Below are 14,879 nucleotides of genomic sequence, written 5' to 3' on the forward strand. Positions count from 1 at the left end.
CGATCCTCTTTTGCAACCAGTGATGTCAGTGGGGAAAGCCCGATTCCCTCAACGACCGTCTTGCTGACTTAACCACGGTTGGGATGCCATTAACGACGGGGGCAAGAGCAGTCTAAAAGGAGGCAAACCTTCCTTCATCGCTGTCTCACTTAGCAATGGAAACATTATAGACTCCACTGCAGTTGAAAAGCAAGGAATAAGACTGTATTTTGTGCCCGCAAAGAGAACGGAGGGGGCGGGAAAGTGAAGGAGGCCAGGGAGGAGGAATTGCAGGTTGCGTCAAGCTACTCGCCATGTGGGAAGGAGAGGATGGGGTGGAAACCGGAGTCCAGCAGCGCGATCCGTTCCTCCAGGGACATGACCTCCGGATCAACGGTCGGCAGAGAGGCCTTGAAGTCACACAAGATGCAGGAGTTGGGCTGCTCGCAGGTGCACTTCAGGCTCAGAGGCTTCACTGGCTGCAGGGCGAGAGAGGAAACCCTTGTGGTTAACAACAACAACAACAATAACAGCGATCTGAGCAGTTCTTAGGTCCCCTGGGCTTGGAACTTGAAAGGGGGAAACATCGCTGGAGGCTTTGTAGAAAACTGACAGGGCAACCAATGGCCTGAAATGGCTGGAGCAGGGGGTCATTTCCATGGTTCTATGATTCTGTTAGGGCAATGCTTCTCAACTAGTTTCTCTTACACCCCCCCCCCCTTAGGAAGAAGTAAACATTTTGTGCCCCCACCAACTCTCCGCTGGGACGATTGTTTGCAATATTCAGCATTGCTGAAAAAACTCAGACTATCAGCGTAATTGGGATGTCATGTGTTTAAGTGACACTTTCATTTGTTTGGCTTCATGCTGTTCACTGCCAACATTTTTAGACACAGTAAACATACCGGTCTTTCCTCGTCTCCCATCGTACTCACAGTGAAGCCAAGCCCTACATACGCTTCCTCATCGTATTTGCTCCTCTTAGCTTTTGGGAGACTTAACCTTTGACTCATGATCTCCGCCTCTCTTTTCACCCCTGTGCAATCTTTTTCCATGGGGGTCTCTTAAGGGTTTGTTATCTGCACTTCATATCTCCCGCTCTGTGCTGTGTGCTATTGTTCTGTGCAAAAAGCCTCCTACTCCCTGTGGCAAAAAAAGGTATGTTCCCTGGGATCACAAACCCCACCCCACCCCGCATTGCTACACACACACACACACACCGGGGGCCTGCCCCACTATGAGAGAAACACTGTATTAGGGCCTCCCACTTGAGCAGGAGGCTGGACTAGATGACCTCCAAGGTCCCTTCTGACTTTGTTATACTGAGGAAAAGGAGGGGCAGGATTGGGGAGGGTCCTTGGTGCTGTCTGGGGTAGAAGGGAAGGGGGTTTGCAGAGTGGGGGAAGAGGAGGAACAGAAATAGGAAGCAGAGGAGGAGAAGGAAAGGCTTTGGGGTCCATGGGGGCCGCGAGTGATTTTCTTGCAGGGTTCACCTCTAACACTGATGATGTTCTCTAGTTGAGTCATGGAACGTCTGCCAGAAAACCACCCGGCTCAGAAAAGAGCACCCCATGGGGAATCTCTGCCCGCCTTCACCTCCAGCCTTACCTTTCGGTTCAGGTGAGCAATGGAGTTGATTCTCACCAGCCGGCGCTTCTTGTACCTGCAGATGGGACGGATCCGGGCCGCCACGCAGCTGTTGTCCAAGGCTGAGGCCACGCCGGGCAGGCTGTGGTTTATTGGCGTGGGTTTCTTGAGGTGGCGGTCGGCAGTCGGGCCTTCTGTAGAGCTGCCACTGGTGGCATAAGAGCTTAAGCTGGGAGGGTGAAAGAGAAGAAACAGGATTGGCTGGAGAAATATTCCGGACACATAGGGGATGTCACTGGATAGGAAGGAATGACAACTTTCCTGGGCAGAATCCTTGCAAAAGAAATCAGCAGGAAATGAGCAGCACAACTACAAGGGATCCTCAAGTTATGACCATTCAGAGGTGCCGATGGTCCCCACCAAAGGGGCACAACACCCTGATTCAAAGATGCCACGTGCTCCCATAATGTTGTGTGACTTCACTGTCACCAGCCCTCATTTACACTTTATTGGAAAGTAGGTTTTGGTCTTGGTTTCTTACAGTCAGTGACAAAGTTACTAGAGAATAGAGAGAGAAAAGAAAGAAAGAAAGAAAGAAAGAAAGAAAGAAAGAGGGAGAGAGAGAAGGAAGAATAAGTAAAGAAGGGAGAGAGAAAGAAAGAAAAAAGAGGCAAGGAGTGAGGAATGAAGAATAGGTACAGAGGAAGTAAAGAAGGAGAGGAAGGAAGGAAGGAAGGAGGGGGAGGGAAGGAATAATGAAAGAAAAAAAGGAGGGATGAAGGAATTCATTTTTAATATGGACTAATTTGCTATCAGTAAAAAATGTTAATAAAGGTTATCTTATCTTATCTTTTGATTCCAGAAAGCAGGAAAAGCTAACAAGCAAAGACAGCCCAAGGCTGCTCAAAACACCAGGGGAAAACAATTTCCAAGAAGGAAAATCCCAGAAAATAAACTGTTTTAATGTGGCTGAGAATGAGCCAGAGGAACAAGTTGACAATCTGGCAAACAAATAACCCTTATGTTTTATTTCGGCAACAGGCTGACTCAGGGAGAAAAAGAAATATTTTCAATAAGGGGGTAAGATTAAAATCAACAACTTGTCCCGAGCTGTCAGCTTAATGCCGAGAAAGGCTTGGAAGATTCCAGAAGAAAGGATCAAAGTATAAATGACCTTGAAAAACGGATGGCAACCAACAATGATCTGTTTGTTATCAATCTTATCGACTTACATCTTGTAGGAAAACTACCACAGTGATCTGTTCATTATCAATTTTATTGACTGAAATCTTACGGGATAACTCACCAGTTGCTAATTCCATTGACTTGATGGGGGGATGGGCAGGCTTTGGGGGGCTCTGGAGACCCATTGATGGGGGCACAGGAGGAATTTTGACAGACCAGATTCCTTAAAGACTGGGCGAAGTGAGAATTCTAGAAGAAAAAAGCAATTTTATTTTATTTTTGTTCTGAAAACAAGTTTTATTTCCCAACAATGCAAAAACCAGAGGAGTAAGAATCAAAACAAATTAAATTCAAGGATACGACTGAAAATAAAATAAAGGAGCGACTGAAAAATGCTTAGCCCCATTTGCCATATCCGCAGGAAGCATTGCCCCCCACTTCACGGCTTTCAAAGCCCTTTGGGGGGGGGGGGCTTTGGCAGCGGAAATCCACCTGTCTTAAAACATGGTGCCTGGGGAATTTTGGGAATGGGTCCTCTCCTCTTAAAGGATGCTGGCTAGGGAATTCTTGGGAGTTGAAGTCCTTTCCTCTTAAGGCATGCTGGCTGGAGGATCTTGGGATTGGAAGCCCACCCCTTTTAAAATAGCCACATCTAAGACCTTCTCTTTCTCTTCAGCCGCTTGATGAAAGAAATAAGGATTCTGACAGCGCAGCCTTCACGGTCAACCACTGCTTCTTGCCACTGGATGCATCCGCTGGAATACAAACCTGTTTGTCAGCATTTTGGAGAAGATAAGAAGGGATGCAAGGTGATACTCCACCAGGCACCTTCAGGTGGGGGGGGGGGGGGAGTGAGGCAGTGCTGGGGTTTTCCTGGAGTCCATCACCCTTGCAGGGGAGGCCAGGCGTCTCGGTGGCTTCAGCACATCTTCCTGCTGGAGGCTGCCTAGGATAACTGGGCCCTGGGGAGGAGGGGGGGGACCCTTACATTTAGAAGCTCTTGTTAAGGGGGGATGGATGTTAACCTCCAAGAAGCCAGCTACTCGGACAAAAACAACAAAACGGGGCGTTTGTCCTGCCTGAGGTAGGATGGTGCATTGCTCATAATTCTGGAGATGACTTCAAAGCTTTAGCTGATTCTAGATGCTGACTTCACGACACTGTCCGGGAGGCTCAGAGGTCAGCTCTGTCCCTGCTTTGATATAGTTTAGCTTAAGGCGGGACTAGAACTCGCCCTCAACTGGTGACTGGCTCCAAGTCAATCAACCAGCTGTCTTATCTAACCTAAGGTGGTGTTAAAATTCACCCTCTCCTGGTGATGGGCCCAAAGCCACCCAGCGAGTGTGCTTTAAGAGGCTCATAAGTGTGATGCCCTATCTAAAGGTCTCAAAAGGGGATCCTGTGACCCTTAACCATTGTTAAGTATGAACCAGCTGCCAGGCCTCTCAATTTAGATTACATGCTACACCTTGTAACTTGGAACAGTCACTCAAGGCACAGTTGTAAGTCGAGGAGTCCCTGTGTTGCTGGATGTTGCCGGATGTGTGCGAAAGTGACATGTTTGTGATAAATACAACCTTTACAAAACTTTCCCTCGAGTCTAGTTGGAAATAAGTGATTCCCCAGCCTTTGATCTTTCCCAGGTTGCAAATCACAGCCTCTGTTTTATTAGCCTCAGGTCAATAAGTTCTAAATTTTTTGTCAGTTCACTAAAGTTCTAAGAATGAACCTCGGGAGGCTGTGTTCCTGTGAACAAATACCGGCTCCAAGGACATACAGTGGCTATGTTTGCTCACACGTGGGGTGTATGCTAGTGAATTTCAATTAAAGTGATCCTGATCGCACAACATACAAAGACTGGTGTGATGCCCGGAACCTGCTAAGCCTCAAAAACTATTTAATTCTGGTTTGGCCTGAGCAAATGCAGACAAGGAAATAGAAAAAAAAATGCCAAAAAAAGAAAAAGAAAGAAAAGAAACAATTGTAAACCAGTCTTCGATTTGAAGTAATAATTGGCAAAAAAAAAGCAAGTTAATTATTTGGTCTGAATAAATGGCACAGGCCTTAGAGAAATTTATTGACATACTGATAAAATGTTTTCTCTTTTATGTTTTAACTTTTATCATGGCAACAGATTCACAGCGGCTTACAAAATAATTGGGGGGTGGGGGTACCAATCCATGTTAAATAGAAATAATAATAAATAAATTGGAGGTCCTATGTGCTCTCTGAGTTTGGTGGTTTTCTTCATGACCCAACTAAGAATTTCATTAGTCAGCGCTGGAAGGGACTGTACGTATAAGCAGAGAGCAAACCCCTCACTTCCCCTTGCACGGATGATGTGACCTACTTGGGATATGAGCTTTGCCCCAATTCAAGAGCTTTCTGACTGAATCCCTGCAATTCTGAAGTCAGCTGCGTGGCTGTTAAGTAAACCTGGCTTCAGGTCCCCTCAAAGGGGAATCCCCTCACCCCGGGGCCCTTGTAAATACAAGCCAGTCCGCATTTGGAACACCGTGACCCCGAAAGGGAAGGGACGGGAAATGCTGCGACGGTTCATAAAAGCTGTCCCAGGTCCCCTTTATTTTTTCCAGCGCTGTGATAAAGTTCTGAATGGTCACTAAATGAACTGCTTTTTGAAGTGCCCATATGAAAATGCTTCCAGGAAGGAAGGAAGGAAGGAAGGTTGCTTTACCTTGTTGGCACGAAGCTGCTTGTAAACATCAGTCTGCTGCCTTATGCGATACTCCAGGTCCAACACTTGAGCTTGTAGCCACGTCCAGCGACAGATGATGGCCGCTCTCTCCATCGCCCACTGGCGCTGTGCCAGCCGGCGCCTGGAAACAGAAGCATTGGCACACAGTTGTTAGTGCACGTCACACAGCTGGGTGCATCAGAGGCACAAGGATTGAAATACATCTATTTGTGCAGAAGTCTACCCAACAGCCAAATCCTGGGTTGCTCTGAAGGAAGCTACAAGAAAGAAAACCCAGCAAACCCCGCTTCAGCCTTTCTTGCCTCCAACTTTTAACAACTCGGTTTCAGGTTTCAGATTTTCTCCAGGAGGTTATTTGGCGTGTATGTGTGTGTTTGTTTGTGTTTGTATGTATCTCTCTATCTGGATGCAGGATAAGGAAAGTTTGCATCAAAAGATGTGGTTTAGATAGAGAAAGCCACGATTGTCTGAAGATGCTTCCCCTTAGCCAACATGGCTCTAGATAACATGGCTTACATGCCATATTGGTCACAGAACCGTGTTACTTTCCCACTGAAATGGAACCTGTTTATCTACTAGTCTTTTTTTGGGGGGTGGGGGGGGGTGTTGTTAATATGACATTTTTATATTCAAATAAGCTGCCTTGAGTGCCCATGGATGAATGTTTTTGCTGGGTTGGCAGCAGCTGGAGCCAGGTACGGGAGCTCACCCCTCTGCCCAGAGTGCAGGTTTCGAATTGCCAAACTTCCGCTGGACAAGGCCAACCTGTCTTGTCAATCGACATGTCTTTATGACAATCAGTGTCCCACTTAGTAACTGACATGTAATAAGGGGTAAGTACCCTATTATTCCTTATTACGTTATTAATTGAACTGCTATGCAGTTCATTTACCAACTATTCAAAGTTATGACGACATGGAAAAAAGACTTAGGATTGTTGCTCACATGTCCCTAATCAGGGATCAGAATTCAGACGCTTGGCCAATGATTCGTATTTATGAAGTCTGCAGTATCCAGGGGTCATGCGATCCCCTTCTGACAAGCAAAGTTGGGGGGACGAGGGGAGCCAGTTAACTTGGTAAACAGGTGGCCCATTTACCAATTGCAGTGATCCATTTAATAACTGTGGGAAGTAAAATTATAAAATGGTACAAAACTCCCTTCACATGTGTTTCACTTAGTAACAGAATATTTTGGCGTTCAATTCTAGTCGTAAATCAAGGACACATGTAACTTCCCACCGAGGGCTCTTCTTTGCCCTTCAGTTTGCAGAAACACACACAAATACACACAATCAAATGGCCTGTAATCAGGATTGCAGCATCCCAGGTCACATGATCCCCTTTTGCAACCCTCTGAGAAGCAGAGTCAAAGGTGGGAGGGGAGGGGATTTAAGCCAGATTCACAATGACCACGTGACTAATAAAACTACACACTGAGCAACTGACAAGAAAGGTACTCACAAAATAGTGTTCTCTCTTTTAGCCATGGAAGTTTTGAGTTTAACTGTGGTTGTAAGTCGAGGACCAAGTAGAGTTCAGTCCTAGTATTGCCCACCATGGTCAAATTGTGGACACTGCGCAGGGTGGGGAAAATGGCGAAAGAAGGGGAGGGGAAAGATAGATAGGCAAAGCTGCTCAAGAGGAGGCCCTTCCCTCTTGGCAGGAAAGGCTTGGATCAAAGGGGGCCTTGTGTTGACTACCGGTGTGATTCACTTACTAGCGGCAACAGAGACGCTGGGCTCAGCATCACTAAGCAATGCAACCCTTTCTTTGAATTTAAGTGGTAGTACCAAAAAACTGAACCCGCAAATGTACAATAAAAGGGATCTGGGTTCGAGGAGAGACAGTATGACACCCTTCCGAGTTAGTCTTCAGCTTGAAGCAGTTCACTTAGTTCCCAGGACACAGAAAGAAGAGTCACGGTCTTTTTCCTGCACTTGCGTCCCCCCCGTCACGTGATCCAAATTCAAGACGCTTAGCCACCAACTTGTAGTTACGATGGTTGTGGCATTCGAGGGCTCACATGATTCCACCTTTTGCCACACACTTTTAAAAAACCAACAGGGAAGTCGGAGGCGCTTCACACAACTGCACGGCCAGCCCCTTCGCTTAACAAACATCTCATTCAGCATCAGAAACCCAGGACTCAATTGGGGTCGTATGTCGAGGATTATCTGTAATTTTTCACAGAGGGCTGTTCTTTGCTATTTCAGGCTTCAGAAAAAACACACAGACACATGCACAAAAGTGCCTTGAAGTTAGAGAAAGCCAGATTGCGGTGGCATGCTGGGAAAAACACTCCCTCCCCCAGATAGTCCTCGGCCTATGACCACAATTCAATCTGACACTTCTGCAGGGAAGCAAGAGAGTTCACTCAGCCTTGTCCCATCTTATGACATTTCTTTTTCTTGGTTGTTAAGTGAACGAGACATTTGTTTGGAATGTCAGAAGGTCACAAAGGGGGACGGATGACTTGACCTTGGGACATTTAAGATAAAATACAGGAAATAGTACAAGGGCAGACTATATGGACCATGAGGTCTTTTTCTGCCATCAATCTTCTATGTTTCTATGTCTATCATGCACGCCGCTGAATATGTTAATAATAATAATAATAATAATAATAATAATAATAATAATAATAGATTTGTATGCCGCCCCTCTCTGAAAATTAGGGGTGGCTCACAACAATCACAAACAATGTACAAATCCAATGTTTACAAGACAATTTAAAAACCCTTATAATAAAATAATCACTCAACCCAATCAAACCATACATAAACGAAGTAGTTAGGGGAGGTGTCAATTTCCCCATGCCTGGTGGTACAAGTGAGTTTTCAACAACTTATGAAAGGCAAGGAGGGTGGGGGCAGTTCTGATCTCCAGGGGAAATTGGTTCCAGAGGGCTGGGGCCACCACAGAGAAGGCTCTTCCCCTGGGCCCCGCCAGACAACATTGCTTGGTCGACAGGACCCAGAGAAGGCCAACTCTGTGAGACCTAATCGGCCGCTGGGATTCGTGCATGGCAACCATCATAAGTACATTCCAGTGGCCAAGTGTTTGAACTTTAGTCCTGGGGAGGTAGTAACAGTCTATGAGAACAATCCCAAGCCCCTTTTTTTGGCGTTGTTGTAACTTTGAATGGCCACTAAAGGGAGGGTTGTAAGTCGATGGCTCCCTGCAGTGACTCTGTTCCCTCAAGGAGGATACCCGGGTCCTTTTCCCTCAGGATTATGGTACGTCAAGCTAAGATTAATCAATGACAGAGCATCTGCAACTCAGGTTTGAAATGAGGGGTTCTGAGCTGGGATTTTTTTCTTGCAAATGTTTCAGGACCCAACTAGGGAACATCATCAGTGCCAGATGGGGGGTGTGGGGTGTGGAGAGGAAGAACAAAAGGAGGAAGACTGTGGTCCTTGGTGCTTTCTGAGCCGGGGTTTTGTCTTGCAAATGTCTCATGACCCAACTAGGTAACATCATTACTGCTGGAAGGGAAGGGGGTTTGCAATGAATTGGAGGAAGAGGAGGGGGGAGAAAAGGAGGAGGAAGCACTGTGGGGTTCTTGGTGCTTTGTGAGCAGGTTTTGTCTTGCAGAAGTCTCATGACCCAACTAGGGAACGTCATCAGGGCTAGGCTAAGAGGAACCCAATTCCTTCCCTTTCACACCTCTACAGCATCTGAATTCGAGTTTCCAAATCCTCAAAACCACACCCCACTCCATTCACATGGGCACTTCTCAGGTCAGTCTTGTTGCCCCCCCTCCCAAAAACACACCCCGTTCACCCCAAAAGTGGTTGTGGTTTCTTTCTCAAAAGAAGGCTAAACGAGTCCGAGGGAGCGGATTGGGCGGTTAGAGGTCTCACAGCAAGGCAGAAATTGAAGACTGGAGAGAGGCAGCCTATCCTAGGAGGCAGCCTGACTTCCACCCAACCCTGCCAAAACCCTCGCCCTAGGTTAGGCCCCCTTCACCTAGGTATACACCCGGGTCAGATTGAATTCACATTTGTACATCCAAGTGACACTCCATTCACATGAGTATATATCCAAGTTGTGTTAACACATATGAATCCAGCTCAGGCCCTTTCCCCACATTCACACGGAAACTCCCATTCACACATGTGCACACCCAGTTCCATGTACATGCATACACCCACATACACATGTACTCCCAGGTCAAGCTCCATTCCCAAATCTGCACAACCCGGGTCAGGTTGCATTCACACGTGTAACCCCAACTGAAGCTCCATTTACCCAACCACGTCAGGCCCCATTCCCATGAACACTCTTCAGCTCCATTCACATGTGCGCAGACCCAGCTCGCGCTCCAGGTGTACATACCCACGTCAAGCTCCATTGATGTACACACAGGACATGCTCCACCTATACACGTGACATCCCCATTCACATGCATTGCCATCTTTCCTTTTTGTGAACTTTTTGCTGTTTGGATGGCGTTTCCTCTTCCACTGCTTGAAAAAGAGCTCCTCTGCCTACCCTGGGGGTAAATGCTGATTTTTATTTCTTCACTGGAAGCACAGCTGATCAGCTCCTCAGCTGTGCTTTGGGCTGAGTCCTGCTACTGAGTATGCGTGGAAGCAAAATTGCATGCGGGGATGCGCACACACAAAACAGCAGAGTCAATGCTTGCGCACGAAACACCACAATGTGAGCCGGTGGCGAAGGTAAGTGGAAACCTCCGCACCCCATCACCCATCTCAGACTCCATTCACACATACATCAAGCTCCACTCAGACGTGTTCATACCTATGTCAGGCTCCATTCCAGAGGTGGGATTCAGCTGGTCCGGATCTGTTCAGGCGAATCAGCAGTAGTGACCTATGGGTGGGCTTGCTACTACAGGCCACTTCAGCTAACTGCTGGCTGTAGTTCAGCAGTTCAAATCTCAAGGTTGACTCAGCCTTCTATCCCTCTGAGGTGGGTAAAATGAGGACCCAGATTGTTGGGGGCTGATTCTGTAAATCGCTTAGAGAGGGCTGTAAAAGCACTAGGAAGCGGTATATGTTTAAATGCTATTGCTATTGCTACCCATCCTGACACTATGCTATTTATCCACGTTTTCTAAACTGTGTGCAAGACCCGCATGAGAGCAAAGCACATTTTCAGTGCTGGGCGAACTGGTAGGTAAATTATATGAAGCCCACTTCTACTCCATTCACATGTGACTCCATTCACACATGCACACAAACTCATTATCATAATCTATATTAGACCATTCACATGTGTACACACTGATCTAACTGCCCACTCACACTACCCACACCCATCTCAGGCTCAATTCACATGTCTACACACTGATCTCAGACCCCGTTCACACCTGTATACAAGCTCCATTGACACATGTTCACACAGGTCAGCTCCATCTACAAGTTACACCTCCATTCACACATATACAGCTTCCTATATATACACCCAAAAGTGAGGCTCCATTCACATATTACACCCTGACACCCTGGGAATACCTTACGTGTACAACCAGATGTTAGTCTCCATTCACACATCTACACACCCAGGTCAAGTTCCATTCATAGGTGGCTCCATTTACCGGGTAGGCAAACCCACATCAGGCTCCAATTCACACCTGCCCACCCAGGTCAATATCCATTATCATGTACAGTATATGAACCCCAAGGAAGCTCCATTCACACTTGTAACCACCACCTCACCCGTGTACAGGTCAAGCTCCACGAACCGCATTCACATGCATACACCCATGTCAAAATCCATTCACACCTGTACACAAAGATCTACACCTTACATCCCTGATCACACGTGTACATGTATCTCAGGCTCCACTCACACACACAAATCAATACCAGGCTCGAGTCACATGTCTACATCCAGGTCAGGGTCCAATTTTAAGTCTTACACACGCACATAATTTTACACGTGTTAGACGCCCTCCAGGCCCGTAGAAACCATCCTGAGGAGACACTCACCCAACCCCGGCACTGCATCGGAGCCCGGGGTCCGGCTCGGGACCCTCGCTGTCTGAGGAAGAGGAGGAGGACGACGAGGAAGAGTTCCCAAACGAGGAGCCGGACGAAGAAGAGGCCGAGGAGGGCGAGGAAGAAGACGACGACGATGACGAAGAGGAGGAGGAAGAAGAAGAAGAGGCGTCCGAGGCGCTTTCCGTGGCGTCCGAGTCGCAGCCCCGCTGGGCCGCCCGAAGCCGGGTTTGAGCCTCGGCCGCCAGCCGCCTCAGCTCCGCCCCGCCGCCGCTCCGACCAGGCCGCGTCCGGCTTCGGCCCACCAAGCCGTTCAGCTGCTGCCGGACGTGTCGTTCCACCTGCCGGCCTTGCAGAGCCCGGAGCCGACAGCAAAGGCTTCGTGCCCGGGTCCAAAGGACGGCTTGGCGGGCTCGGGAAGAAGCCCGGCGACGACGAAAAGTCGCCTCGGTTGCCTCAGCGGCCGCCATTACTGGCGCCAAAAAAAAAATTACCTCAGGGCGGGCCGGGACTCTCCATTGCTGGCGCGCGCGCGGGACAATGCCAGGCAGGCCCAGCGCCCGAGCGCGCATGCGCCGCTGGGCCTGAAGGAGCCCGCCCTACCCAAGTTCGCACGACAGGGGAAAAAAAACAAAAAACGCCGCGCCGCCGTCGCGCTTACGTCGATATGAGGTGTTGGGGGAGAAGACGCCACACTGCGCGCGCGCAATGGGAACTTTAACTAGGCCGGACGGAGTCGGTGTCTTCATTGGCTAAGGTTGCGCATGTGCGGAGAAGGATGCCCTGACTTTCTTACCCAGAGCTTCGGAAGGCCGGCCCAGTCGGCGCTTTGGTTGGCACTTTTACGCATGTGCAACGGGAGGTGCCCGAAGTTTTTTTAAGCAGCCTTAGTTCGCACTTTTGCGCATGTGCAGTGGGAGATGCCCAGTTTCTTAAGCCTACTGAAGGATGAGCGGCGTATTTGAGTGGATTGCGCATGCGCGACAGAAAATGCCAGGAGGTTCTTACGACGGGCTCGAGAGGCGGGGCGGAATAACTACTCTCGTTCGAACTCTGCGCATGTGCGACAGGAGATACCCGGAGTTTCTTTTAGAAATCCCTCGGGCGGATGGGCGGGGTCTATAGCTTCATTCGCCCTTTTGCGCAAGCGCGGCAGAAAATGCCCGGAGGTTGCTTTTTCCCCGTCTGTGTTTCCCAACCTTGGCAACTTGAAAATATTTGGACTTCAACTCCAGGAATTCCCCAGCCAGCGAATTGCCAAGATTGGAAAACACTGCCCTAAGTTCTGAAAGTGGCCAAGATTTAGGATCAGCGCAGGTAGCCCTCAACCCCCACTAGAGGTAGTCCTCAACCTACGACAACAACTGAGCCCGAAACTGATGTTGTTAAGTGGAAACATTGGCCAAGGGAGGCTGTCCCACTTTACGACATCTCTTGCTGCAGTCCCTAAGTGATTCCTTGCAGGAGTTATAATGAGGTTACGCAGTCGTTAAGGGAATCCGGCTGCCCCCATCGACTTAGCTCCTCAGAGGGTCGGCAAAATGCGACTGTCGTAAATGTGAGTCAGTCGCTGAGCATGTGAATTTGGGTCATGTGACTACGGAGATTCCAGGAAACATAACTCTGAGAAACAGTCCTTTTTTCCTAACCCAAATCCTAACTTGGAACGGAACAGTGGTTCTCTCACTGACTGTTCCGAGTTACAACGCCATGTGCAGAAAGTGACTTAGGGCTCACACTTACGACCATTGTGGTGCTGTGATCAGAACTCAGACCTTTGGCAATTGACTCCTATATATGACGGTCGCAGCATCCGAGGATTTCCCCGGGCGACCTCTCGCCAACAGGCACCCAGATTCGCTTAAGGACCATCTTACTCCCAGGACAACTGTCAGGATTCACATAACGACGGTGGCGAGAAAGTTCATCACCCGGACTGCACATATTTTAACATGCACTGCCCTTAGTGATGGAAACTTTCCTGGTTGTAATTTATTTTATTTTATTAATTGGACTTATATGCCGCCCTTCTCCAAAGACTCAGGGCGGCTCACAACATATAAAAAATACAAAACAATTCAAAAGGTGACACCCCCCCCTCAAAGAAGGTCCACAACTTGGGCGTCCTCTTTGATCCACAGCTGACTTTAGACCTTCCTCTTTCAGCTTGTGGCCCTATTTGGACAGGGGGTCTCTGCTCACAGTCGCTTGTGCCCTTATCACTTCGAGATTCCACTACAGCAATGCTCTCTCTCGCCGCATGAATCCCAGTGACCGGTGAGGTCCCACAGAGTCGGCTTTCTCCAGGCCCTTTCAATTAGACAATGTCGGCTGGTGGGGCCCAGGGGAAGAGCCTTCTCTGTGGGGGCCCCAGCCCTCTGGAATTAGCTCCCCCCAGAGATTCGCACTGCCCCCACCCTCCTCGCCTTTCGTAAGAATTTGGAAACGTATTCATGCCACCAGGCTTGGGGTCATTAGGCCCCAGTCACTGGCCAGTGAATGTGTAGGACGTTCGTGCTGTGTATTTGAATGTTTGATTTTGAAATGTTTTAGCTTTTTCAAAGATTTCAAATTAATTATTTATATTAATTGGATTTAGATGTGTTTTATATTCTGTGTTTTAATGTTGTGAGCCGCCCTGAGTCCACGGAGAGGGCCGGCATATAAGTCCAATTAATAAATAAAAGCCCAATTTTAAAAGAGATCTAAAAACCCCAAGTTAAAAACCATGCAACCCCATGATTCACACGCAAGTCAAGGACACGCACGCATGCACGCACGCACACACACACATCCATTGTCTTCCAAAACAGGTGATGACAACCGAAATTCAGATGTTTGGCAATTAGTTCTGAGCCTATTAGAAACGGCAGGTCATCCTCGTATTACAATGGTCCGTTTAGCAACTGTGCCAAGTGACAACGGCCCTGGGACTGTTTTCCACCATCACGACCATCGGGGCTACGTCGATAGGAGACGCCTGATTCACTTAAAGACCGAGTGCAACTAACTTAACGACCACAGAGATTCCTTTCACAACGATGGCCACTAAACGAATGTCTCACTTAGCGACAGAAATGTCAGGCTCCATCAACCATCCACATCAGTGTGACCCCTGATCTCCCCGATGGACCCCCGAGCTGCAAGGGAAATTCAACAGGTGTGGGAGAGGCAGTTTGGGGGATGGTTTCCTTATCTAAGGCCGCAAGGATGAAAGCCGGCGCAAAAAGAGGTAAGTGCGAGATGGACATCGGAGTCCTGGCAGGCTTAAAGTCAGAAGTGTGTAGCAGCGGCAGCTGAAAAAGCTTACACCATCCTCCATTGTCTAAATAGAGGGATAGAATCAAACTCACAGGAAGGTTTAGCTCCGCTGTGTAAAGTCTTAGTAAGGCCACACTGAGAATGCTGCGAAATGCCGAGAAGAGCAGCTAAAGGCCCAGAGAC

At 48.3% G+C, this 14,879-nt stretch overlaps 1 protein-coding gene across 8 annotated transcripts in view; it reads right to left on the bottom strand.

Annotated features, from left to right (window-relative positions):
- Positions 1-14,879, bottom strand: part of LOC139175852 (KAT8 regulatory NSL complex subunit 1-like) — a 31,547-nt gene that overhangs the window by 11,015 nt on the left and 5,653 nt on the right. For 4 of the 8 annotated variants that reach the window (XM_070767185.1, XM_070767183.1, XM_070767184.1 and 1 more), the window contains 4 exons: positions 5,447-5,588; positions 2,873-3,000; positions 1,588-1,795; positions 293-458 (listed from right to left, as the gene is read on the bottom strand). In XM_070767185.1, the coding sequence (XP_070623286.1) occupies positions 293-458; positions 1,588-1,795; positions 2,873-3,000; positions 5,447-5,560 (616 nt within the window). In that variant the 5' untranslated portion in view covers positions 5,561-5,588. Of the gene's footprint in view, positions 1-292; positions 459-1,587; positions 1,796-2,872; positions 3,001-5,446; positions 5,589-11,426; positions 12,501-14,879 lie in introns of those variants that run through there. The other 4 variants (XM_070767178.1, XM_070767180.1, XM_070767181.1 and 1 more) reach the window with 3 other exon arrangements.

Source organism: Erythrolamprus reginae, chromosome Z (genome assembly GCF_031021105.1).
Source record: "Erythrolamprus reginae isolate rEryReg1 chromosome Z, rEryReg1.hap1, whole genome shotgun sequence".
Taxonomy (NCBI): Eukaryota; Metazoa; Chordata; class Lepidosauria; order Squamata; family Dipsadidae; genus Erythrolamprus; species Erythrolamprus reginae.